We start from the raw sequence: 27,754 nt of genomic DNA on the forward strand, positions 1-27,754 counted from the left end.
TTTAGTGCCAGATTTGCGGTCTGCGTGTGTGTGCGGCTCTCGGAACTGGCTGTTTTAAGCTCACCCTGAGTTCTGTTTTATGGTGCCCCCCGCCTTGTTTTTCTTTCTCACCTCGTTCTGCTGTGCTGCTCTGCTGGGCATGGGCTCTGGGAGCGGTTATGAAGTCTCTCCTGAGCAAGTGGAGTATACATTTGAGGATAACGAGGCAGCTCATCGGAGGGAAGAAACACAGACACAAAAATAGAAGAAAATGCTACACTTGACGGAGGAAGAGACGAGGGGATTCCGAGGAAGCCTTGAAAGCCGGAAATCATGCAAATTGGGAAAAACACCATTCGGCACAGAAAGTGATGAGTATGCGTTAGAGGAGTTAAAAAAGGAATATGCAAATGTGGCTGGGGAAAGCCATAAGGCTTCACAGGAGGTGTGGACGAGATAAAAGAGACGGGGTGTGAGGCTTTGTACACCCCTTAGGAGGGGAGAGAGTCCCGTGGAAGTGGGCACGTGCACGAGACTGGAGATGGGAGGTGTGATGTGAATGCAACAGGAGAAATAATGGATTGTCTTAGTCCACGTGCATACACATGTCTGCTCCCTCTCCGTGCAAAAACAAAATGGGGAAAAGTACCTAACAATATAACACGAGGGGCGCCCTGGATGACTTTGTTGGTTGAGCGTCCGTCTGACTTCAGCTCAGGTCATGACCTCACGGTTCATGAGTTCGAGCCCCGCATCGGGCTCTGTGCTGATGGCTCAGAGCCTGGAGCCTGCTTCAGATTCTGTGTCTCCCTCTCTCTCTCTGCCCCTCCCCTGCTCTTGCTCTGTCTCTCTCTCCTTCAAAAATAAATAAACATTAAAAAAAAATTGTTTAAATAGTGACTAACAGAGAATTAAAGATGCATATTAGACCCTCCTGTCAATCGCCTAGAATGCACAGTATATACAGAAAGTGAAATAAACCTGTAGACTTAATAGGATAAAGCATAAGGAAAAAGGGAAGTTGTGAAAAAGTAAACTAAAAATAGAGTATTTTGGGGTGCCTGGGTGGCTCAGTTGCTTAAGCGTCCGACTTCAGCTCAGGTCATGATCTCACGGTCCATGAGTTCGAGCCCCGCATCAGGCTCTGTGCTGACAGTTCAGAGCCCAGAGCCTGCTTCGGATTCTGTGTCTCCCTCTCTCTCTGCGCCTCCCCCACTCACACTCTGTCTCTATCAAAAAACGAATAAATGTTAGAAAAAAATTTTTTTTTAAATATAGTATTTTACCCCCAGATTAGGGAAGTAGCAAAAATGAGTTTCTTGAAAGCCCAGGGGTTGGGCAGAGATTTTTAGAGTCTTGAAATGGCAGTCTGAAGGTTCAGAATGCAAAAGGGAAGACGGGTGGGTATTCAGAGAGAAAAGCCCAGGTCCTCTTGGAGAAGACAGAGTGAGGGAGACAGGTTTAAGGAGGGTGTAAAAAAAACCCTTCAAGGGAAGGGACAACCAGAGAGGCAGCGATGTCCCCGTGGCATGGTGCCGGAGCAGGATGGGGTACGGGAGCCAAAGAGCCAGAGCTGTGGGTTGGGGCTGCCGCCAGGTCACCGGACCTCCACGTGTGGCGGTGGCATCTCAGAGGAGGGTGAGAGCAGTAAGTCCAGGAGGCAACACTTGCAGAGAGAGGTGGAGGACGTGAGTGATGTAGGCCCAAGCGCTGCTGAAGGTGGAGGCCAGGCCACCGCTGCACTCTGCCTCTCGGGGAAGCAGCATGGCAATCGGGGTGGGGACAGAGCTGACCGCTGGTCACACCTCACCACCAGGTGGGTCACCAGGTGTGCCGAAGACCAGATGGCCAAAGCTGGCGCCTTCCCCTGGTCCTTCTGCTGTAAACCTTCCATACTGAACCAGCTACTTGCCCCTGCTGGATTGAAAATGCACCGTGCAGGGGCTCAGAGCAGGGGCTCCTACAGCCGAATCCAAGCCCAGTGCTGCTCTCTCCATCCTGAGATGTCCTTTCTCAGGCCACGAGCGCTCCCTCCCGGTGAGCTCTGGATCCCATTCCCCCATGGTCTCCTCCTGTGCAGACCTCCCCTCCCCGCCAAAGGAGAAGGGCCCTGCTCCTCTGGCCAGCCCGGACCCTCTCTGGTGGTGTAGGATCTGAGACATGGGCAGCTGCAGGCCAAGGGGATATATCCAGAGAAGCCGCCCAAGGACTGCTCCAGGCAGCTGTGTGCGACAACGAGGCTTCCCGTGACCCTGTGCACAGCATTTCATACCACGGATCACTCTTAAAGCAAACAAACGGGGGTGCCTGAATGGCTCAGTCCGTTAAGCGTCCGGACTCTTGATTTTGACTTAGCTCATGATCTCATGGTTCGTGGGTTTGAGCCTGCCATCGGGCTCTGCACTAGCAGTGTGGAGCCTGCTTGTGATTCTCTGTCCCTCCCTCTCTCTCTCTCTCTCTCTCTCTCTGCCCCTCCCCTGCTCACTCTCTCTCTCAAGATAAAAAAATAAACTTCAAAAAAACAAACTTTCCTTCCTCATCTTCAGCATCTTTTCCATCTTCTACCCTTCCTAGCTTTCTTCTTTACTCCATGGCTAGACCTTAACCTTCCTCCCTGACTCCTCTCTCGCTGCCCTCCCATAAGTATGGGTGATCATTCATGTTGTCCCTAGTGCTCCCTCTTCTCACTCATGGACTTAACTATGTGTAATTGTAATCAAAATAATATAGTTATATATAACATGAGGTACGTACAATTATTGTGCCATTCTACAGATGAGAAACCGAGGCACACAGAGTTGATATGATGGGCCCAGTGTCACAAGGCCAGCAAGAAGAGAGGCGAAGCTGGGGTCTGAGCCCCAGGCAGCCGATGCCAGAGGCTGCAAGTTGGAACCACCACACCGTTGCCTGTAGGGTCCTTGGTTCCCCCACGAACCAGGGTGGCAGTGGGGATCCCAAGTGATAAGAAAGTAAGCTCGCGTAGGACCTTACTCCATGGGGGTCTTGGGACATTCTGATGAGGAAGTCAGTGCTACCTTTAAGCGGCGTGAAGAACAAGTTTGGAAAGGGAGCATGGAGGGTGTGGAGGTGGAATCAGGTCTCAGCAGACCAAGGGGACCAGGATCGGGTGATGACAGAAGGAGGAGGCTGAGCAGTGATAGACAACCTGACAGAGCACAGGACCAGGGCTTCGAGGTCAAACGTAACAATCCCAAAGGTGTAACATGTGGAGCCAGCTCACGGACCCTCTTTGACGTGTCCTGCGGAGAGGAGGGAAATGCAACAAGAAAATGGGAAACACTGAAACAAGTGGAAATGAGCTGACACGAGCCGGGGATTTGAACGTGCTGGTTGCGGGTAGCGAGAGTATGAGCTAAGGCGGTAGCATCTGATGCTGATATTCGTGTTGGTCTCATTTTGTTCAATTAGCAGCGAGACCCAAAGTGAACATTCAATGAGCATTTACCACGGGTCAGGCATGGTGCTAAAGGATTTACAGGCACCGACTGATAAAGCAAATGAGTCTGCATTACAAACCTGGGATATGCTATTAATTGCCTTCTGTGGCAATGAAGACATTGAAAGTATTATTAAGTATATTTCGGGGCGCCTGGGTGGCTCAGTCGGTTAAGCGTCCGACTTCGGCTCAGGTCACGATCTCGCGGTCCGTGAGTTCCAGCCCCGCGTCTAGCTCTGGGCTGATGGCTCAGAGCCTGGATCCTGCTTCCAATTCTGTGTCTCCCTCTCTCTCTGCCCCTCCCCCGTTCATGCTCTGTCTCTCTCTGTCTCAAACATAAATAAACGTTAAAAAAATTTTTTAAAAAAAGTATATTTCACAGATGCAGAAACAGAGGCTCTGAGAGAAGTCTCTCTAGTGAGGTTGTGTAGCTAGACACAGCAGACCTAGAATTCCAACCCCGGCCAGCAATCGCCTGTTTATATGTTTTACAGCCCCTGGTTAGCTCACTGATGGCAATGACTTTGTCTCATCTGTCTTCACAACTCTAGAACCTAGTACAGTGCCTGGCATACAAGAAAAGCTCTTTAAATTTTTTTTTTTAATGTTTATTTATTTTTGAGACAGAGCATGAACGGGGGAGGGTCAGAGAGAGAGGGAGACACAGAATCCAAAGCAGGCTCCAGGCTCCGAGCTGTCAGCACAGAGCCGGACGCGGGGCTGGAACTCACGGACCGCGAGATCGTGACCTGAGCCGAAGTCGGACGCTTAACCGACGGAGCCACCCAGGGTGGCTCAAGAAAAGCTCTTGAAACATTAGCTTTGACTTGTGGCCACTCCATGCCATCTGTTTGTTGAGTGAATAAATGACTGTGTGTACAAACTGGGGGGGGAATTCTCTCGTGTACTAGCTGGGGATGGCTCCCCTGGATTGGGTCTGGGTCTCAGTAGCTGAGGACTTTTAATGTTGTGTGAAACAGGGAAATTTTGAATAGCTGTCCCTGTATCCACTGTGGGAGTGGAGAGATGACCCAGCATGCAGACGATGTCACAGTATTGGGTTTTTTCACACGTTGATGTCATGAGGGCAGGAAAGGAACAAGCCATGGCCCTTGTATATTTGGGGTCTGAGAAGTATTGGGTGGGCCAGAGGGGAGGGAGGGAAGGCTTTTTTCAAGAGAAAAAAAAAAGTTGAAAACATGTAAGGGCCAATCTGAAGACAGGACATTGAAGAAATAGATGCAGAGCTGAAGATCCAGAGAGAAAAATGGGAAAGTGGTATAGGAAGGCATGTCGGAGGAGGCCGGGGGTCTCTTGCTGAAGTTGTCACGAGGGGCTGCCTGCCACAGCTGGGATAAAGCCGAGAGGGGTGTGGACCGTCTTCCAGGTTAGGGGGCCGCATGGGGTGGACCATGGTGTTACTCTCTGCCTTGGCTTCTGGCTTGCTAAGCCTCAGAACTTTTGGACCCAGTAGACCGGAACTCAGGGATAAGGGTGAAGGGAAGGAAAAAGAAAGGAAAAGGGCAGGGGTGGGGGTGGCCAAGCTATGGTGACAGGGGAGGAACAAATGCGTGGCATCTAGCTCAAGGCAGGAGAAGAGACCGGCACAAAGGGCCATGAAGGGGGTGGGCTCCCAGGAACAGCAGAAATGCCGGAGCCCTGAAATGCGCAAATGAGTCAGGGGGAGAAGGAGTCAGGAGGGCAAAACCCGACCCAGAGAAAAACAGGGTGAAAGAGAAGAAGTGGAAACAATGAAAATTGGAGAGTGTTGAGTTTGTAAGAAATTGATACATGATGTTCAGTGGAAACTGCTGCTTTGGGTTTGGGGATAGAAGAACTGTAAATACTGAGAATATGTAAATACTGTTTGTAACCTGAAAAATCTGGAGGGCTCAGATGAGAGAATCCTCCCGAGGGTGCTTTGACAAGTATGAAGGAAGGTATTTGTGGCTGAGAGGAAAGGGCCCTGGATGTAGAATCTGCAAACTGGAGCTGAGAGCTGAGAGCCAGTCCTGGCCCGGGGGGGGACAAGCACAAACCACTGGTCGGCTCATTTGTTCTCGGGTCCCCAGCCAGGCAAGCCCGGCCTGCCCTCGCACACACGGCCGTGAGGGGCCACATTCGTGCCCTCAACAGAGCACCACAAACTGGGCGGCTTACCACACCAGAAATCTGTTCACCCCCTTTTAGAGACCAGAAGTCCACCATCAAGGTGTCAGCAAGGCCACACTCCCTCACAGGGCTCTGGGGCGGGCTGGGGGAGAGAGTCCTTTCCTGCCTCTTTCAGGCTGTGGTGGCCCAAGGCGTCCTTGGCTCCTGGCCACAGCACTCCAATCTCTGCACCACGTTCACAGGAACCACCCCCCTGCTCTCTGTGTGCCCTCTCCCCTTCTTACAAGGACGCCAGTGGTTGGATTTAGGGACCACGCTAAACCCAGGATGATCTCATCTCGAGACCCTTAACTAATGATATCTGCGCAGATCCCATTTCCAAATAGGCCCTCAACCAAGCAAGAGCACGGAGCATGTTTAAAATATCTCCACATCCCTTCTTCTTCCTCTTCTCCCCGTAGGCCACTCTCCTTATGGCGCCTCTTCACGCACCTCTAATGGCTGGCGTGGCCCACAGGATAAAACCCAACCTCCCGGGCTGACGCTTCAGGCTCTGGCCACCCTCCCCAGTCTCTGTCACTGGCACTTTCCCAGCTCCCCATCACCTCCTCCCTATAGTCACAGCCAACTGACTCCCCCTTAACCTTCATGACCCAGGGGAAACCCCTTCAAAGCAGCTTTCTCAAAGGCCCTGGGGTACATTCTTCCTGCCCGGAACCCCTCTGGCAAATATTGCTTCCCCTTCCCCATGGCAGCTAATGAGCTCTTCAGACTCCCTTGCCTCTTTTCTTGCTCTTTGGCTTTTTGTGAATTTAAGCCTTTTCTTCTGCACCAGCCAGGTTTTCAAGACGGGGAAAGTATCCGTTTCTGGTTTTCCTAGAATCTACTCTGTGCCTGTTACCACCCAGGTCCTCAGTAACTGTTAACCAAAATATTTACTTTCCACGGCACCAACTCTGTTCCTGCCAAAATGTTCTTCCCTTTCCCTGCATGCATGGCTGCCCCTCCTGGTCACCTTGTCCCCAAAGATGCCTTTCTCCTCTGATCTCCTAAAGTGTCTAGCATTTCCCACCTTTCTTGGGTCCACTGTGTGTTCCTCTGATGGCCACTCATTCACAAAGATTCATGAAGCCCCTGCTCTGTTTGGCTCTGTGCTGGGCTCCAGGCTCCCACCCTTAAGGTGCTCCTTTTCCCCCTTGAAGGCAAGCGAACTTTCTCATCCTTCTTCTTTTTCCTCCCGGGGCCTATCACAGTTCTTCAAGTGTTACCCGTGCTCAATGTGAGTTCTATTCAAATTGCTTCGGCGAATTCTTAAAGGAAAGGCCAAATGAGGGACTTAAAGTGCACTGAGCTTAAATGAGGTGCCCGGACCCCTCCGAGAAGGCCTCATAAGAAAACTAGTCCTGGGCTCTGTAGCCAAGGCCAGATGGAGGATGAACCAGGTCTTGAGATGTGGCTTCCCCAGCACCCTCTGCACTTGCGGTAGGGCAAGGCTCTGCTTGCCGTCCCACCATGGCCTCTGCACAACTCCTTCCTTGAGCAAGCTTTCAGGGACTGGAAGGAAGTTGGAATATGTGGCTCCAATCAGGGCCTCCTGAGAACACAGGCAGGGTTATGAATGTGGCACAAACGGACAGTGGTATGGCCGAGGCAGGAACCTTCTGTGCAGACCATTATGATGTGCCGTAAGGCACGCTCAGAACACAAAGTGCATCCCTCCCTCCAAATTCAGCAGAAAGGGCCACGGGCCGTTCTCTTGCACCAGACAAAAAGAAGGATCTACAGCCCCTGTGTCACAGGGGACACGGGTGTGGGCGAATAGCAAGTCGCATTGGTTCCAGGTGCTTCTCTGACCTAAGTACCTGAGGTGCCCAGGGCAGAGGTCACTACTTCCAGGGGCTCTGGGTGGAAGGGAGCCACTCACCAGCATTGTTTTGCTGCTTTGTGTTTTTGATGTAGGCAGAGAACTTGGAGAAGATGTCGATGCCTGCCGTGTTGGATTCCCGGTGTTTCGCAGCCAGTTTGGGGTACCTGGAATGGAAGGCATGGTGTTCTAGAATCAGTGACAACTTGGAGCTCCTTTACCCCAAATGACTAGCAACATCCCTGTTTCTAGTTTGATCTACAGATCTTTTGGGGGATCTTACACCTATCCCATAGGGCAGATGGGCAGAGAAAAGAGAAAACAGAGGCCAGTGAGGTTGGGAGAGTTGCCTGGGGTGGGGAGGGGGGGTAGGACACAGTCTGTGGGCAGAGAGCCGGAAAAACCGTTCAGAGGGCCTGGGTCGTGCCCTCTTCAGAGATGACCAAACAGCGTTTGGACAAACAAAAGGACTCTAATCAAAACTCTAGAGGAGTCTGTCTCTACACCAGGTGGGGTCCTTGAGGTTTCCCAAATCATATTAAAATAACCAGCCACTGCCAGGCTTGTGGTGATAATCCTAACTGTACTGAGCTAATTAATTCCATGGGCCAGGGGATACTAAACACCTTGCCACTGAAGCTTGGAAACCATTTCTCAAAAGAAAGGGTACCGTTGGTCCTCTTCTGAAATATCCTTCCCACGCACTTCTTTTTTTTTTTTTTTTAATGTTTATTTATTTGAGAGAGAGCGGTGGGGTTGGGGCAGAGAGAAAGGGAGAGAGAATATCCCAGGCACAGGCTCTGTGCTAAGTGTGCAGCCTGACCAGGGGCTCGAACCCATAAACCATGAGATCACGACCTGAGCTCAACTCAAGAGTCAGACACTTAACCGACTGAGCCCCCCAGGTGTGCCTCCTTCGCACACTTTTTACTTGTGTGAGGGAAAAAGATGTGGAAAGCACCAGCCTCCAACAGCACAAGTGTTTTCAGTGGTTTTATTTCCAGGCGTGGAGACAGATTTGCAATGATCCAGCCTCTCACCTCTGCACAGTCTTTCATGTGACACCAGAAGAATACATGAGGCAGCCCGGAGTTAGGACTGTTTTCTATTGGCTCTAAACCTGGACGAGGTAAGGTTGCTTGTGTGGGAATCCACGGCTTTGACCCCCTCAGCACCATCCAAGTGACCAATTCAGACCAATTTTTCAGAAATGTTATTTCACAAACGTTTTATGTGTGCGACCAGGCAGGGGTGGACGGAGATGGGGGACAGATGCGTACTTACACAGTTATGTGGACCTTTGTGATCGCTGCATAAATAGCCGGCTACTGCTCACTGTTTGACTGCTTCATGTTAAAAAGCAAAATACTTTTAAAATTTCTTTTAACGTTTTAAGTAATATGAACTGAAAGTCTCTAAAAATTACTTGTTGCTCTGTTTTTCCCTTCCTTCCTTCCTTCCTTCTTCCTTCCTCCCTCCCTCTATTTTAATCTTTCTTTCTTTCTTTCTTTCTTTCTTTCTTTCTTTCTTTCTCTCTTTCTTATCTTTCTTTTTCTTTTTTTCTTTTTCTTTCCCTCTCCCTCTCTCGCTCTCTCTCTCTCTCCCCTTCCTTCCTTCCTTCCTTTCACTCCTCAAATGGCCCATTAGGTAAGACCGTCCACTCTTGGGCCATGCTAGGCGGCTGTTTAATCTCAGATATTGCTATCAGAAGAGTCCTCAGAAGGTCACTGGGTCCAGCCCTCTGCCATCAGGCAGATACAGAAGGCATTATGGTCCTCATTTTACAGGGAAAGCAACCAGAGACCAGAGAGGTAAAATGGCCATTATAAGGGCCCATGGATAATAAATGGTTGGGGGACCCTGAGAATCTGGCCTGCCCCTGGAGCAGTGTTCCTCATATTCAATCACATCACTTCTCTGATATCAGCAAAACCTACATTGTATTGAGTGCCTGCTATGTGCCAGGCACTGTTCTAGCCCCTTTATGTGTATTCGTCATTTATCTTTACAAAACTTTTGCTATTATCGGGCTCATTTTCCACATGAGAAAAACGAGGCCCAGAGAAGTTAAGCAATTTGCCCGAGGTCACACGGCTAGGTAGCAAAGCCGGGACTCCAACCCAGGCAGTTTCACTTTGGAAGCCCAGCTCTTCAGGCCCTTGTCCTGTGGCCTCTCACGGACTCTACTGTTTACCCTTAAAGCCCCAAAGCCCTCCCTCCAGCCTGGCTGAGCACCATGAATGAAATCTCTCTGTTCACCTGCAGAGGGCGCTCTGAACAAGTTCAGCACACAGGTCTTCTTGAGCACACCGGGAATTATCAGATTCATCTGCTATAACTGCGGGCACAACACCGTTTCCTGCAAGATGCTAGGTAATCCAAGATACTGAACTTAGGATCAACCTTCCCTATTCTGGCCTTTGGATGTGGAATCTGGCATGCTCTTAGAACTGATTGCCTTATTGGGTGTTGTATGTAAGCGATGAATCATGGGAATCCACCCCCGAAACCAAGAGCACACCATATACACTGTATGTTGGCCCAAGTGACAATAAATTATATTTAAAAAACATTATTTGGGATCCTGAAACAAAAAAAAAAAAAGAATTGATTGCCTTTATTATTAATAACTACCAAGGGCTCTTTGTTTTTGCTTGATAAGGTAAAGAGAGAAGGGCCTGGAAAATGCATTTTCAGTGGACTATTTGTTTGGATTTGTTGTTTTACTTTGCTTTATGCCATCATTCGGTCAGACTTGAAACAATGTGACCATTTCTTCACCATCAGCGTGGGCCCAACATGGGTAGATAGAACCAAATCTAAGACAGATAACAAAGGGCCATGGTGGTAATACTGTCCAGTTTTCTAAGTACTATGATTTACTGAGATTTTACTGCATAGCTTACTGTCCCATTTGAAGTTTGTCTTTGTGAGAAATGTGTATCCAAATATTAATCTCACCGATTTCGGTAACTAGACTTGAGAAGGCTACTATCCAGGATGTTAAATACATTCAATGCAGCTCCATATTTATACCATATTTTGTATATGCCTAGAAGTGGGCTGGCTACAGAATACATTCTGTTTCTCTAAAAGGCTAAGTAAGAAATAGTGTTTCATTCATAGAAGCATCTTTGAAGGTTGTGATGTGGTCTAATGACAATCAGAGATGATGAATTGCTCTAACTCCGGGGTTAGTAAACTACAGCCCATGTGCCAAACTCAGCCCAATATCTGTTTATATACCTCTCATGAGCTAAGGATAGTTTTTAACATTTTTAAATGACTGAAAAAAATCAAAAGGAGGACAGTATCTTGTGATATGTGAAAATAATATGAAAAATATATTTCCGCGTTCCTAAGCTCTATCAGAACATAGCCACGTCCGTTCATTTCATGTTGTCAGTGGCCGTTTTCACTCCACAACAGCAGGATTGTGACACAGACTCTATGGCCCCTAAAGCCAAAAAGACTTAGTATCTAGCCTTTTACAGACAAGTTTGTTGATCCCTGCTCTAACTGATGACAATTTCTCTCCATTCTATTTTTAAGAGATCGTATTTCAAATGCATTCATCTCAGACAAGCACTTAAGTTTCATTCTGGGATGTAAAACAGTTGGCTTCTCATAAGAAAAAATTTTTTGTACATATTAGTGGGAAAAATATATATATATGCTATAAATATATACATATACATATATATATGTATATATATATATATGCACGCTATGACTAGCTTAGGATCCCAACTGACATCTCACTTCAGAGACGACCATGCCACTGAGCAAAAGGGGCCCATACAATAAAACCAACAAGCATTAAGCATCCAGCAGGCCCTGGGGTTGGGGATACACTGGAGAAAGAAAGACAATTCTCCTGCCCTCATGAAGAGGCCTTAGCTGATTCTAGGGTCTCTCCTGACAGTTGAGTGTTGACTGTCCTTTTTCTAATCAGCTTAAAAGGGGATGGACCTCCTCTCTCCCTTTCCCTTTATTTCTGCTTCCTCACCTCACCAAATCCTCACTTGAGAAACAGGTTAATGCTTCCGATTCTTCTGATCTTTGTGTGCTGGCTTGTCTTGTCTCTGCTAATTAAGCAAATGATTTTTAGAGGTACACAGGGTCTGGCTTAGTCATTAAAAGACATCCCTTGGGATCTGTGGTTTTGAGACAAAGGTCCTTATGATTGCATCTGGAAAACAGTCACCAAAAAGGGAGACTGGCTTCTCTTTCTAATGCTTCAAGAGGCCATTTAATGAGCTCTTACTCAATGTCAGGCACTAGGCTAAGAAGTATTATCTTCGATGATAGCCCCATGAGATCAACATTACGATCATTAGTTTAGAGATTTGAGAATGAAAGATTAAATATCCACACGCTTCTCTGCATTTCCCAGCTTCTACCTCTCAGGCAGATTGGGGCCATGTGACTGGATTCTGGCCAATAGGATGAGAGGGTAAGTGATGTAACCACTCACGACCATGGCTTTTAAAAACATTTGGCAGGGGGCGCCTGGGTGGCTCAGTCGGTTAAGCGTCCGACTTCGGCTCAGGTCATGATCTTGCGGTCCGTGAGTTCGAGCCCTGCGTCGGGCTCTGTGCTGACAGCTCAGAGCCTGGAGCCTGTTTCCGATTCTGTGTCTCCCTCTCTCTTTCTGACCCTCCCCCATTCATGCTCCGTCTCCCTCTGTCTCAAAAATAAATAAACGTTAGAAAAATAATAATAAAAAAATAAATAAAAACATTTGGTAGGAACCTTCTTACTTCTTCTCTGCTGAAGGAGCCTTGGAGGTCCCGTACTCCAAAGGCTACAATATGGAAGGGGGCCATACTGCCCCCTCGGACTTTGCTGGAGTGAGGAATAAACTGCACTCTGCTCAGCTACAGAGATTTTTGTGGCTAATCTGTTACTGCAGTGTGGCACAACCCAGTGGTGTGGATTAGAACGCAAGTCCCTCTGACCCCAAAGCCCATCCTCTCAGCCACCGTGCCATCCTGTCGTTGGTACTGAGGCTGCTTCTCTACTTCCCAGAGGGTTGAGAAAAAGCACTCTTGTTTTACACTATTGTGAGAGATCCCTCAACGCTTCTTAAACTCATGAATTCGGAGTGTTTCCCAATTCTGGCAATGTTCCAAATCCTGCTTACACCCAACGCGTTCTTGCTAGTTGACTGACCACATACTGCGCCATGTTCCGTTATCTGTTTCCCCTCCTGACCTCTTAGCACAGCCATCTATGCACTAGGGTTATTTTAAATAATAAGCAGCTCAGGTAAAGCGCTTTGAGACCCTCATGGGATCACGGAGCTTCTGCTGAAAGGCATTTTTGAGACTATGTAGTTTCACCCCCTCGTGAGAAAATGGGAGACAAGCTTGCCCAAGGCCATACAAACAAGCCCTATAGACAGGTGGCTAGAGTCTGGTCTCCTGCCTCTCAGTTCTGGATCCTCTGAACCCTGGCCATTCTACAGAGGTGAGAGGTGAGGCCCAGCATGCCTCGACAGCAATCGCCAACGCTAATCCCGGGGCTTCCCTGTTGAGCATTAACTGGGCCAGTCTTTGGGAAGAAATGGAAGTGAGTCTCATTTAGAAACTACTGGAGACTTCCTGAATTCCTTTTGACACCAAATGCTTTGTGGGACCAAATACCAAATATGATTTAAAAAAAAAAAATGGTTGGAGTGTTTGCATGCGGTTTTTTCCTTTAAAAAATAAAGCTAAGGGGAAAAAGGCTACCACAATGCCTTGGCTCTCTGGCAGCTTTTACAAACAGTGGTGTGATGAAAAACACATGGCAGAGCGGCATTCAGTGAACAGTTATGGGGGGTTTGCTGCCCCCTAGAGAATCAGAGGGGCAGGCTGCACTTCTCCTGGGGCCTCCCAGATCCAGGCAGCGGGAAGCCAGCAGGGGCTTGCGGTTTGTTGTGGGTAGAATAGCAGGTTCCCTTTGTGGTGCCGAGGTCCCGGCTAGGTGGCATTTACTGGAAGGTAACTGGGGCATCTGCCCCCGTCTAACCCACAGAAAGGCATCTAAAGGACACTCCTCGGGGCTCTGGAGGGGTTGATGGTCTCATCGCTACGGCCTCCATCTTGGTGGAGTTCGAGAGACAGGCATTGTAACAGTTTTGAGTTTCCGCTACTTGGGTGTGGTGAGTTGTTGCATCACTGACGCACAAAAAGAGCATGGAGGAAGCAGAACTCAGGACAGGTAATGGGGGTGGACAGGGAAGAGAGGAGGCAGCGTCTGCGTCCAACCCCGCTTAGCTCTAGTTGGATCATGGAAATTTTTTAGAAGGATGAAACGATGACGAATCTGATGACGGTCCTCCCGTGGAAGAATGTACACGTGCACTGGAAGACTGTAACTCCGGGGGTCTTATGGGCCCCGTTGGTCCCACTATGGATGTAGACAGGAGACCCCTGAGTAAGAGAAACAGCCTGGAGAGAGGCACAGCCGGTTGAGGCGGAGGGATCCTGGCTAAGGTGAGCATCTAGTGCAGGGGGGGCCTCGGGTCATCCTTTCACACCGAGAGAGAACATCCGAGGGGGTCACAGCACACGACTGAACCAGGAGAGCAAGCCGCAGCTCCCTGCAGGCCCAGCCCAGCGCTGCATACCTCCACCCACGGGCCTGGCCGAGGACCCAGTAGGACCCGCTGCTCCCCACCGCTTCCATTTCGCGTTCCCCACTGGCCTTGACGCAAGTGGTCACTCCTGAGTGTGGGTCTCACTTCCCAAAGAAAATAGCTTCGCCCTGGACATCCCCTCCTGGGTCTCCCACGCAAAGTCTAAACCCTGTCTAGTTATTGCAAACAGCATGTATTGTCTCATGTGGGATTTCAAACCAGCACCAGCGAGGAGGTGGGAGGCCCGAGGGAGGGGGGTGGCCCCTGAGCCCTCTCGGGCCCCTTTCAGCAAAGTGGCTGGCTGGTGTCCTGAGAAGGGGGGTATGGCTGATTTAATTAATGAGCTCATTCAAAGTCTACACTCAGCTGCTTCCAATGGGCTTGAGGCAGCTTTCCGCTCTCAGTATGAAAATCAACTGTCCCAATGTAAATGACAAAGAACACCCTTTAGGAGGAATGTAGAAATGTTAAGGCTTATTCAGAGCGTGACTGGGAGTTTTAATTTAACAGTGACTTGTTAGATGCGTGACCTTAGGCAAGTTACTCAACCTCTCTATGCCTCAGTTTCCCCAAATGTAAAATGAGGCGACTGGTGGGGCGCCTGGGTGGTTGAAGTCAGTTAAGTGTCCAACTCTTGATTCCAGCTCAGGTCATGATCTCAGGGTCGTGAGAGGAGCCTGCTTGGGATTGTCTGCCTCCCTCGCTCTCTGCCCCTCCCCCACTCGTTCGCTTGTGCAAAAGCTCTCTGTCTCTGTCTCTCTTTCTCTAAATACACTTTAAAAAATGAGGCAACTGTAGCATCCATCTCGCAGGGCACACAGTTAGGGCTATACAAGTATTGATAAATAAATACAACTTTAAAATAAATGCAAGATGGTGATTTCCAGTGGTCAAATCCCAGTTATTTTATGTGCTAAGTAAATACTGAGGTCCTTCGTACCTCTCTGTCCCCAGTTCACTGCCTCTGCCTTAGCTCAGCCACCTGGTCTGTCTTCCATGGGCTGACACCAAGTAGCTCCTAATTGAGTTCTCCACCTCCAGCTTTTCCATTCTCTGCCTTCCTGTCTCCCCAGCCCCGACGTAAGCCTGAAAATGGGCTCTAACCACTTTCGCTTCAAACTTCTCAGTGGCTGTCCTACAGGATGGAGTCTGTGCCTTGCCTATAGAAACCTTCTTCTAGTTAAAACAAAACCGTGTGATTGTTTGAATCCCTGATTACAATGAAGTATAGCCAACAAGTCTAGTTTCCATCAATTTTCAGAATTCACCTTCCTCCCTTTATTCCTCTTTTACAGCTTGTCTACCCAAGCCTACAGTCAGCCCTCTGATCTCCTCCTTACCATGTCCCCTGGGGCTCACTTCAGACCAGGGGTCAGTCTAGGGGCACTGGTGGCTTAGCAGGTTAAGCATCTGACTCTTGCCTTGCAGCTCAGATTGTGATCTCATGGTTTGTGAGTTCGAGGCCACGTCGGGCTATGCGAGGACAGCATAAAGCTCTACAGCTTACTTGGGATTCTCTCTCTCTCTCTGCCCCTTCCTCACTCTCTCTCTCTCCCTCTCAAAAAAAAAAAAAAAAAAAAAGATTAAAGAAGAGGAGTCAGTCTTTTTTAATCCTTGAATATGGGCTCCAACCAGACCTCGTCAGGTTTGTGACTCCTATTCATACTTGGGTGTGGTTTTAAGTCACGGGGTTACCGCTCTCCTGGCTTATTCACATTTTGTCAGCCTCCCAGCTCTCGTTCTAAAATGGGGGAGCCTTTGCCATCGGTTAGGGGTCTTTCAGGCAAAGTGAACTGGAGACGGACACCCTTCAACTGGAGAGGACTCACTTAGGGCGACAGGGGGGACACCCTTCCCGGCGCTCTCCTTAGGAGGCATATCCTGTTCACAGGGGTATCCACCCTTGGAGTTGGACTTTGTGGAGCGGTTTTGAGATTGGTAGCCCTCTGGGGTTGAAAAGAGGGTCCTAGGCTCTGGATTGATGCGGCTCCGCTGGACATCTGCCTCCTCAAAGCTAATGCCATGCTTTTTCTAGTTCCAACACGGACCCACCCCGGCCCGTCATCAGCTTCGGAAATAAGCAGCTCATTACTTTTCAGGAGTCAAGGTCTCCTCCAGGAATTCCTCAATCTTATTGACGTCCGTCTTCACGTCCCCGTTGAAAGTCAGGAAGGGCGGATGCGTGCCAGGGGCCAGGTTGTGCAGGTCGGCTGGCTTTCTGCAGAGAGATCGAGATTCAGGAGGTGGCTTACATCAGGGCGCCTCACCTTCCGGGCAACCTGCGACTTGTCAATGACACTCCCTGGGCCGTCCAGCCTTTCTGTGGGCAGAACAGACGTGTGGTGGGGGGTGTAGGGCAAGGGAGGGTGGAGATAGCTCTGAAGGGATGTGGTGTGACAGCGAGTCTGTCCGGTGGAAGTCACGAGAGTAAGTCAAGATGAAGGAACTGAGTCCTACCGAAAAATCAGAAAGGAATGGCAGGTGGCCGTCTAAATGAGCACCAAGATGTTAACACCCAGGGCAGAGGCTGGGCTTTGCTTTCAAAAGTTCCTTCACCCCTCAGCTTAACAAAAATGCACTGTACAGAATCCCAAGCTTCAGCATTTTAAAAATTAATGAATCCAATCACACTTTTATGCTAAGAAAGATCTTCTGCACCGTTAAGGGTATGGGCCACAGGAGAGAAAGTGGCTTTGGGCTGGCCCGGGGGCCCTGACGGTGCCAAGGGCATGTTTCCATGCTTCCACCAGCTGGCGGAAATGCAAGTGAGGGAGGAGGACCGGTCGATGCAGGGGGTGGTGGGTGGGGTGGGCATGAGGCAAGGAAACAGTAAGGGAGGGGAGGGACAACAAAAGACACTTCCCTGCGCAGGGCTGAACATCCGAGTCACCCCAAATGCTCCCGCAGAGCACACAACACTTGTGGGAGTCGGGAGTGGAAAACATGAGAGGGAAGAACAGAAGAAAAGTACACAAGGGCGAAGAGGAGTCTGTAATGAAACAAATTCCTGGCGGGCGTAATCAGTTTGGGAGGGGACGGGAAGAATTTCAATTAGGGTGCTACTCCCATATCATTGCCCAAACACACATCCTCTCCAGCTGCATTGTGTGACACTTGGAACTCCTTAAGGCGGCTGCGACCAGAAGTATTTTTAAAATCTCATCTACTTGGTCCCTTTGTTTACTTGGTGCGTGTCCCTCATCTGGACAATGAGAGGACATTCTTTACCTGCTCCTCCTGTTCTCCAGAGCTGACACAGGCAGAAAATGCTTGGGGTTCCTCAGTTGAGAGGGGAAATCTATACCCATTGTATTTGTCAGCCACTACCTCTCTGTGGCTTAAGGATACAGAAACTGGGGAGCCTGGGTGGCTCAGGGGGTTGAGCGCCCTACCTTGGCTCAGGTCATGATCTTGCGGTTTGTGAGTTCGAGCCCCGCGTCGGACTCTGTGCTGACAGCTCGGAGCCTGGAGCCTGCTTCGGATTCTGTGTCTCCCTCTCTCTCTGCCCCTCCCCTGCTCACGCTCACTCTCTCTCTCTCTCTCTCTCTCTCTCTCAAAAATAAATAAACATTAAAAAAAAGTTTTTAAAGACACAGAAATTATTTTTTTTTTCCTGTGACCCGAGAGTACAATGGTCTCTGGCGTCTGGCATCACTGAGGAGTGCTGCCTATAGCTGTCACTGTTTAGGTGGACTTGGCCAGTGACCTGCTGGTCAGTTACGGTCCTCTGTCCTTGTTGACCCTCTTCAGCATTTATGGATGACACTCGACATTAGCATTTAATTCCATGTCACCAAGTCTAATTTATGGCCTATTTAATATAGATCAGCCCTCTTTTTCTGAGTGCATCATCAGTTCCACAAGGGAAGGAATGATGCTAAGAACAGTCTGTGGGTGTTGCTCCTGATACGAGCCAGGCACAATAGTGGATGTAAATGCTTTCCATGGCCTGCCTCACTACATCCTCACAGTTACCCTATACAAGGCAGTGTTCTTATCCCTATTGTACAGATGAGGAAACGGAAGCTCAGAGAAATGAAGGGCCTTGTTCAAGGTCACTCAGCCGATAACTGGTGGTGCCAAGACAAGAAAGTAATATTCACTGTATCATACATTTAAAAGGTCCTTAACTCTTTGCTATATACATGTTTTCTTTCTTTGTCTCTTGTTTCTTCCCTTTTTTTCTTTTTTTTTTTTTTTTTGCAGTAAGAAAGTTTCCATATCTTTTGGACTGGAGTTCTGATATCGCCTGGCCTACCTCAGTGGGTGTTGGCAGGGTCAGATAACAGATATGAGACGGCAATATAAGCATCTGAGGAATGCTTGAGGTGGCTTCCTTTCCCATTCTGATCCCCAGCCAAACCTGCAAGTGCACTTTCGCAGATGATAATCCGGGGGAGGGGGGCTGAACACCAGTCTGTCCATTCAGGAAGGCGGGAGAGCCTCCAGGAGGCCGAGGAAACATGCTAGCCAGGGGCTGGAGGCCAGAGGGGATGGGGCAAAAGGCAGTCCAACCTGACAGAGATGGAGAGGCCACCGAGAGAAGCATCGGGAAACAACGTTGGGAAGGGCCGAAGATTAGACAGAGAGCTGCAGCTACATTTATTCCGCAGATGATGGGAAGGATCAGAAGGTTTTCTGAGTGGGGGAGCCACATGATTAAAGAACTATCTGGGGAAGAATAAGATTCGGATAATATACAGGATGGATCAGAAAAAAAGAGAACCCGGAAGGGAGAAGTCCAGTTGGAAGAACAAAGAAACAGTCGGGCTGGCAGTGGTGGGACCTGAACCACTGCTTTGGGCTTTGGGAGCAGATGAGAAGGCCCCAAGGTGAGCAACAGCACAGAGGGACAATACCTTGCCTTTGGCAACTGATTGACAATGGAGGTGGCAAAAGAAGGGAGCTGGAAACTCTCCAGTGCTTAGACAACGGAAGAACCCAGGAATTCAGGAGGGGAGCCCAACTCAAAGGAGGAACGACAGATAACAATTTTTGACACATAGATTTTATTTATTTATTTATCTTTTAATGTTCGTTTATTTTTGAGAGAAAGAGAGAGTGCTTGAGCAGGGGAGGGCCTGAGACAGGGAGAGAGAGAGAGAGAGAGAGAGAGAGAGAGAGAGAGAGAGAGAGAATATGAAGCAGGCTCCACGCTGTCAGCACACAGCCTGACATGGGGCTCGATCTCACAAACCTGAGCCGAAGTTGGATGTTCAAGCGACTAAGCCGCCCAGGCCCCCCTCAATTTTAAAGTGATAATAGAAAATGCAAATGGAAATATCTCTAGATACTTCTAGATGGTAGGGTTCTGGGTATAGAATAATTTACACAAAGGCAACATGGAGAATATGCTAAACTGGCCAGGGAAGAAGGTAGAGGTGGATGATGAACGCTCAGAGAGTGAGCCTTGAGCTCACTGATAGGACAGGCGAAAGACAGGAAACAGGATGTAAGACTGAAATGCATGTGGCTCCAGATAGTGAATGATGCCTGGTATTTTTAACAACCATTAAAACTGCACGAGTGACTCTCCGTCCCACCCTATGGTCCAGAAGGCTCACACTAAGGAATTCTAAAACTGGGGACAAAGCAGAGGAAATGGTCAGATCCCAACACCCCCTGGAAATTCAGCCTCTTACACCTGAAGTCCCGCTAGGGTCCCCCAGGATGGGGCACTAACACTACTGGAATGGTTGACTCCTGGATTTTTAGATATGCGTGCCCATCTCTGTGCCACTCACAGTTGCACATCCAATATCCATTCCTTCCTTCTTGCTACTCAAATCTTGTTAATTTGGGCAGAGAAATGTTCAGTCCCGGGTGTCTCTCCTGTAAGTGGGGGAGGGTCCTGAGACACGGTCTGGCCAATGAGGTGTGAGCAGGAGGCTGCTGGGAGCCATGGGCAAGCTGTGCCCCTCCCCACCCAGAGAAAGATCTCTGGTCCTGCAGCCAAAGGTACCCCTCATTAATACAGCATTTTTTACCTTTTCAGATCCACAGTGGTGACATTGAACACAACTCCTTTCAGCCACAGGATCATAAAGAGACGCTGAGAGAAGGGACAGTTGCCAATGCTTTCCCCATCGATTCCAGCCTAGAAAGAAGAGAACCAGAGTCTTGAATCGGCATGTACGTGTTAGCAAGAAGGAATATACAGAGAACTTACTAAAGCCATGACCAGTCTAACTTCAAAGGGCAGTTGCCCTATCTTACTGTTGTCTTCCTAATATCTTTGCAGGGCAATGCCTGGCACGCGGTAAGGACTCAATCAATACAGACTGAACTGAATTTGAGTTCCCAGTATGGCAAGTATGTACTCATAAATTTCTGAAACCATAGAACCATCTCAGGGTAAAGGGAGATCTTCAACACCACATAGTCTAATATAAATGATGTTAGACCACCAACTTCTGTCCCCCCAAGTCATCATCTAGTTTGTGTTTGAATATCTCCACTCACCAACAATTTATATCTCTCAAAGCAGTCCATTCTGAGGGAACTTCTAACAATTAGAAATACTTTTCTTTGGCTATACCGAACCCAACTATGTTCCTCCCTGGTTTACTCTGTTCTATCCTTTGGTCGTTGCTCCATGGTGTGTCATGAGTACAAATACCTCAGACTTCAACCCATCTCTTTATATCCAGACAGCAGACTCAAGATTTTAATCAATAGCCCCCTTAGTACTGGTTCTTTACCTCAGTGTCAAGAAGCCATTCGCTTGTTAAACTATTCTTTTACTCAATAACTGGATATTGGCTCTCGATTATGTGCAAGGCACTGGAGAAAATTACACAGGAGATTAAAAAATGCATTTGGTCAAGGAGCTTATGGCCTTCTGTGGAGTTGGCTGGTGGATAAGGCAGGAACACATATACAGTAAAACCTTGGATGGCAAGTAACCTGTTCTGTGTGTTCTGCAAGACGAGCAAACATTTCTAATACATTTTAACTTGATAAATGAGTGATGTCTTGCCATACGAGTAGTACGTGATGCTGAATGTCACATGATCCCAACTGAGCCCATGGTTCTGTCTCTTTCTCTCGTTGCAGGATTGTGGGTGATCGGCTCCCATGCTGGATGCTCAGTCTCAGGCCAGCGTGTGGCAGAAAATCAGTGATGTTTCAGAACGTTGGAAGGTGCCCCCAACTGGCACTAGTGTATGTTTTGTCGCTTCAAAGCACCTATGCACGGTTCTTTGTGTTTCTACACAAGAGGAAGCTCAGGAATGTTTTGCTTCGTTGTAGGTCAGGCTGCCTGCGGATATAGCCCCTTTCCTCTGCTGCCTGATTGCCAGTTACATTAAATACAGTATATGACAAGTGTTTATTAATACTCTATTGTAGTCTACATCCAAGTGAGCGTATACAATGGCCCCCATGCAGAAAAAGATTCCATTGAGCCAATAGACAGCAGTGATTCCATTAGTGATAGTGAAAGATCTCCTACACAGTAACCCTCCTCTCTCTTATCTCCCTCACACCCGCCAGGAAGGTTTTCAAAGGAAAGTGCAGGTCAATTTGTTTATTTTTCTTTATATTTGGTATTTTCTTTATTATTTTGTATTATATTACAGTATTGTAATCGTTTTTATACGAATATTTTTGGGTTGTGGAACCAATCATCTGAGTTTCCATTATTTCTTATGGGGAAATTTGCTTTGATATACAAGGGTGTTTCTGAAACGAATTAGGCTCGCAAACCAAGGTTTTACTGTATAATGATAATAACAGCATTACTGAGTGCATAATTCTGCTCACTAGATCTCCCTTTCTCAGTACCTTCCTCAAAATAGCATGGCTTTTTTGTTTTTGTTTTTTAATCAACTGAAAGGCAAGTTTCGCTTTATTGCTGAGCGGGCTACAGAGACGTGAATTTTATAAGGAATTCATTTTCAGCACATCCATGAACAAACAAAAAGGTCGGAGAACCGATCCCTGTGTGATTCGTTTCCACCGAGTGGTTTACGGGCCCCTGACATGGTGCCTAGAAGGGGAATCACCCACTCACTCCAGTTTGCTAGCAGCTGCCTTGGAAACCACGGCCCCAAGAGGTGGCTGGAGTGCCTTCCTCCAAGGACAGGGAGGGCCAGGGGAGTGAAGGCCCCCCGGGCTTCCCGGCAAAGCTGCAAACAGTCCAAAGGTCCTGGGATGGGGGCTTATTAAGACTTTTTTCTAAGGGAGGGAGAAAAAAAATGCACTCCCAAAATGCAACGCGAGTTTTCCCCTTTGAGGTCTGTTCAGCTGTGGCATTTGGGTGGGGAGGGGGTGACGCCGTCTTTCATACATGAGAGCCTAATTGTGTGCTTATTTCTGCCTCGCAAACTGCTCCCAGCAGAGGCTCAGGTTTATCGCGGAAAACTGGCGCCTTTGACGGTGTTGGTTGTAGGTAATTGCTATGAAATTACAGTTATTTTACCTCTCTCTTAACGACACCAAAAGCCCCATCCCTATTCAGTTCTCACTTTTCCTTGGTGCTGGAAACGGACCCACTCCCGAGCAGCTGAGACACCATGGGCTCCGTTATTCAAAAATCTGAAAGGTGGGAGGGCACAGCGTGGGCGCCACACCTACCCACAGAGCTAAAGTTACCGATAAAGCCACACTCCGACAGGCAACGGTGAATTTAATAACAGCTTGGTTTGCTAACTTGCGTTTATGATGTCAGCCCCCTAAGACCTTCCCGGGAAGCACTCACTCAACGGGTACCTGGCTCCTGGTCCTTTAAGACATCCTGACAAAGGAACTGTTCCCTAGGGCCGGTTACACTATAAGTGACAAGAATTAAAAAACAAAACCAAAAGTCGTATCCATATACTGTCACCTGTTTTAGCTCTGGTGGGCGTGGGGAGGGGCAATGACAGGGAATTGAAGGAGGAACCAGTAAAATATTGGAATTCTTATTGGCTGGACAGAAAACTCATGTAATGGTAACAACTGATGTCTGCGTTGTCGGGCACTATTCGAAATGCTTCACATATAATATGAATTCACTTATTTCTCATGAGAAGCCTATGTAGTGGGATATTATCACCCTTTTGCAAGATGTGGAAACTGAGGCACAGAGAGAGGAAATAACTGGCCTAAGGATCCCTGGATTGAACCCAGGCTATCTGGCTCCAGATGCAGGGCTTCCGCCGCCATGCCTGTGGTCCAGTCTGAAGACCCAAACACGGTTAACAGGGTGGCCCCAGGTCACAGAGCTGCAGGTGACAATGCTCAGGCTGTACGCACACACCCCACCCTTCAGTCCGCGTGCACACAGCTGTGCTGGAAGGTGCACAGGGTCCTGGCCTTCGCAGATCCCCCCATTTTCACTATTGTCCTAAACGATGATACTGGGCCCGGTAAATGAAAACTGCCAAAGGAGCAATAAACACAACATGGGAGGATTCTCAGCTTCCTCTTTCGTTTTCTTTTTTTTTCCTCTCTTTTCTTCTCCTTTCTTGTGGGAAGAACACCGAACACGAGATCTAGCCCTTAAGACATCCAGTGGACAATACATTACTGTTGACTACAGGCACAGCGTTGCACAGCACAGTTCCAGAGCTCATTGATCTTGCTCACCTGAAACTTTATTCCCATGGAATAGCACCTCCTCGTCTCCCTCTTCCCCACCCCGGGCCCTGACAAGCGCGACTCCTCGCTTTGATTCGATGATGTTTACCATTTTCGTGACCTCACAGGAACGAAATCACGCAGTAGATGTCTTTCTGTGATTGACTTAATTCGCTTAGCCTTATGTCCTTGAGATTCCTCCCTGGTGTCAAGTTTTCGGAACTTCCTTCTATTTCAAGGCCTCTTAAAATAGACTTCACAGTTTCTTTAGGCATTCATCCGTCCGTGGGCATTTAGACTCTTTCCACCTCTTGCGTGTTGTGAACAGTGCTGCCCTGAAGACAAAGGTGTTCTACTATCTCTTCAAGATCCTAGTTTCAATTCTTCTGGATAAATATCCAGAAGGGAGACTGCTGGATCATAGGCAGTTCTATTTTTAGTTTTTGGAAGAACCCCATACTGGTTTCCACTGTGGCTTCTCCAAATGCACTCCCACCAACAGCACGCTTATGTCCCGATTTCTCCGCATCTTCCGCAATGCTGGTTGGGTCAGTGGGTTTTTTTGTTTTTTTTTTTTAATTTTTTTTTTCAACGTTTATTTATTTTTGGGACAGAGAGAGACAGAGCATGAATGGGGGAGGGGCGGAGAGAGAGGGAGACACAGAATCGGAAACAGGCTCCAGGCTCTGAGCCATCAGCCCAGAGCCTGACGCGGGGCTCGAACTCACGGACCGCGAGATCGTGACCTGGCTGAAGTCGGACGCCTAACCGACTGCGCCACCCAGGCGCCCCAGTAGGTTTTTTTGATGATAGCCATCCTGACTGATGTGAGGGGATATCTCGCTGTGAGTTTGATTTGCATTTCCCTGATGATGAGTGACACTGAGATATTTTCATATACCGGTTGGCTATCTGGATCTCCTTTGGAGAAATGTCTATGCAAGTTCTTAGCCCGTGTTTCCATCCAGGTATTCATCTTTGTTGTTGTTATTGTTGTTGTTTCTGTTTTCTACTGAGTTGTTCAGCTTCTCCCTTTCCTCCTTGGCAGCTCACCAGTTATGCGGCCCAGATAAACCGTGGTTAAACTCATGGGTTCAATGAAGGGAACTTGTAGCAACCAAGCAAAACACAAACAGGGAACAGCCACGTGAAACTCAATGGGACTCCAGGCCCTGAAAAGTGTGAGGGAAAATGTGATGGATGGCCCAAAGAGGTTCTGAACAATGAAGGCAGAGGGCAAGCACAAAAGCAGTGTAGTAAGTTAAATAATGCCTCCCCCCCCCCCCCCCACACACACACTGAACCTGTGTCCTTTCAAAACTTGTAAGTGTGACCTTATTTGGAGATAGGGTCTCTACAAGAGGAAATTAAGCTAAGATGAGGTCATATTGGATTAGGGTGGGCTCTAAATATGACTTATGTCCTTATAAGAAGAGAACAGTTTGGCCACAAGATATGCAAGGGAAGAGTTCATGTGAAGACAGAGGTAGAAATTGGAGTCCCTCATCTACAAGCCAAGGAACAACCAAGGATTGCCAGAAACACCAGAAGCTAGAAGAGATGAGGAAGAGAATCCTTCCCTAGAGCCTTTGGAGAGCATGTGACCTTGCTGACACCTCGATTTCAAACCTCTAGCCTCCAGAAGAATTTCTGTGTGTGAAAAGCCACCCAGTTTACGGTAATTTGTTATGAAAGCCTAGGAAACCAGTGCAAGCCAGAAAGTGTCAGGAGAACAGGGTACCACTGACGGCAATCTTCCCAAGTTCACAATTCTGCTTTGAATTTTTTTTAAATGTATCATTGATTTTTGAGAGAGACAGAGAGAGAGGGAGACACAGAATCCGGAGCAGGCTCCAGGTTCTGAGCTGTCAGCACAGAGGCCGACACGGGGCTCGAATTCACAAACTGTGAGATCATGACCTGAGCCTAAGTCGGACACCTAACCGACTGAGCCACCCAGGCACCCCTCACAATTCTGCTTTGCCATGAGCCTAGCACACATGCACAAAATCACCAGCCAACTATGACCCCAAAGTACTTCCTATTTCCTAGATATAGTAAATGTATTTACTATAAGTTATACTCTATTATATGCTATATATAATAGAACTTACATAATACATAATATCGCAAAAGATAATAACCGTATAATGTAATTATGTAGGTTGTATGAATATGCATTATGTTATGTGCCAGGTAAGTCATATTATACACTATGAGACATTGCCTTTCATATAGTCTCTCCCTGTAAATGGTGAGCTTGGGTCCTCCCAAAACATGGGCCATGTTTTATTTACTTTGTCCTCAGCAACAAGAAGTGGCTGCATGTTGAAGGGAGGGTGGTACTACTCCCTTTTTATGGCTCGAGTAGCTCAAAATTCTGATGTTGGAACTCTGAAGAGTGTCCTGAGAAAGAAGGTTGGGCTGTATAACACACTATAGCAGGAGATCATTGTTCTAAACCCATCTCTGCCTCTAATTTGCTGTGTGACCTTGAGTAATGCAGCCACCTTCCTCTCCGCCTTCACCGTCGCACTCACAAATTCCTATAGTTTTATAAATTCAAGTGACTAGTGGAGATTTATTGAAGATAGCAATTCTCAAACATTGTGGTCTCAGAACTCTTTTTAAAATAATTTTTTAAATACTTCTCTATTTTTGAGAGAGACAGAGGGTGAGTGGGGGAGGGGCAGAGAGAGAGGGAGACACCGAATCCGAAGCAAGCTCCAGGTTCCGAGCTGTCAGCGCAGAGCCCCACGCAGGGCTTGAACTCACGAGTCTTGAGACCATGACCTGAGCCGAAGTCGAATGCTTAACCAACTGAGCCACCCAGGTGCCCCAATGATCTCAGAACTCTTAGATGCTTTTAAAGATTGTTGAGAATCCCAAAGAGCTTTTGTATTTACTGTATTACAAATGAAAGCTAAAAAATATTTTAAATACTTATTGATTTAAACATAACAGTAATAATAAGAAACATACTGTATGCTAAAATAAATAACATATTTTAATATAAAGGAAATATTTTTTAAGAAAAGAAATTGAGTGAGAAGAGCAGCATTGTTTTATATTTTTGCAAAATCTTTCATGTCTGACTTAATAGAAGCTGGCTTCTGCAATCTTTTGTTTTTGGTTGAAGTATAAAACGAAAATCTGGCCTCCCTCAGATATGTAGTTGGAGACAGGAGGAGTAATCTAATAGCTTTTTCAGATAATTGTGGGCATTTTTCTTTAATGCCATACCGAAACTCGAGTGATAGTTTCTTAAAACCGAGTTGATAGGTGGAATTTGAAACCCTATCAATGAAGTTCTTCTGTTCCACTAAACCCCATTCATCTGTCTCACACTATGAATGGATCTTTCACCCATGAATGATTTTTTAACATCACAAATTCGTCATTTGGAAAACAGCATTTCAACCGAGTTATGCAGATCTTCCAAATGCTGATACGTTTCATCACACAATGTCAAAATATTTCATTCAGTAATATCACCACCGAGCTCATCAGAGAAGTTTAAGAGAAGTGGTCAAGTGCATGGTAGCAGGTTATCTGTTTTCCAGTAGTCTACTGTTCTCTCGAAAGCTTGTGTTTTATCACTGGCCAGAAATACTGTCAGTTGTTATCCTCGAAATGACAGGCTCATTTCATTGATTTTCCAGAGAACGTCTGGGAAACACCAAGCCTGAGGAGCCAGTTTGTCCGCCACTTGTTCTTTCGAGTAAAATCTCTGTTCTGTGAGAGAAGCGGCTGGTTGGGTTCACAACTCAATCACGAAAGTGCTAATCCTTAGAGGACCGTTGTGCTTCGGAACGCAGCCCAGCAGCTTTATGTGCATTTCCCATTTCATCAGCCAGAACGTTTAAAAGACATGTACCCAAGGGTTGAGACTTTATTAGGTTATATACTTTTTGCTGCTTCATCAAGGACATTCATAAATGAGACTCTTTTTTTTTCTGCACACACGTGACTCCTAACACTGTTTGTACCCCTGCCTTGATTTTTGCTCAAGCACTAGTAGCTTTTACTCATGAAATTTCAACCTCAGGGAGAAATTCTGTTACTTTGAAAATAGTTGTGACCTCCCAGAATCCCCAAAAGAGCCTCAACGACCCCAAGAGGCCACCAACAACATTTGAGAATTGCTCATTTA

General features: G+C 47.6%; 1 protein-coding gene across 2 annotated transcripts in view; it reads right to left on the reverse strand.

Annotated features, from left to right (window-relative positions):
- The window catches only part of CLIC5 (chloride intracellular channel 5), a 160,173-nt gene that overhangs the window by 28,358 nt on the left and 104,061 nt on the right, over positions 1 to 27,754 (reverse strand). For both annotated transcript variants that reach the window (XM_040473679.1, XM_040473680.1), the window contains 3 exons: positions 20,028 to 20,137; positions 16,133 to 16,258; positions 7,476 to 7,582 (listed from right to left, as the gene is read on the reverse strand). In XM_040473679.1, the coding sequence (XP_040329613.1) occupies positions 7,476 to 7,582; positions 16,133 to 16,258; positions 20,028 to 20,137 (343 nt within the window). The remainder of the gene's footprint in view (positions 1 to 7,475; positions 7,583 to 16,132; positions 16,259 to 20,027; positions 20,138 to 27,754) is intronic.

The sequence above is a fragment of the Herpailurus yagouaroundi genome, unplaced genomic scaffold, assembly GCF_014898765.1.
Source record: "Herpailurus yagouaroundi ecotype Mexico unplaced genomic scaffold, PumYag 139, whole genome shotgun sequence".
NCBI classification, from domain to species: domain Eukaryota; kingdom Metazoa; phylum Chordata; class Mammalia; order Carnivora; family Felidae; genus Herpailurus; species Herpailurus yagouaroundi.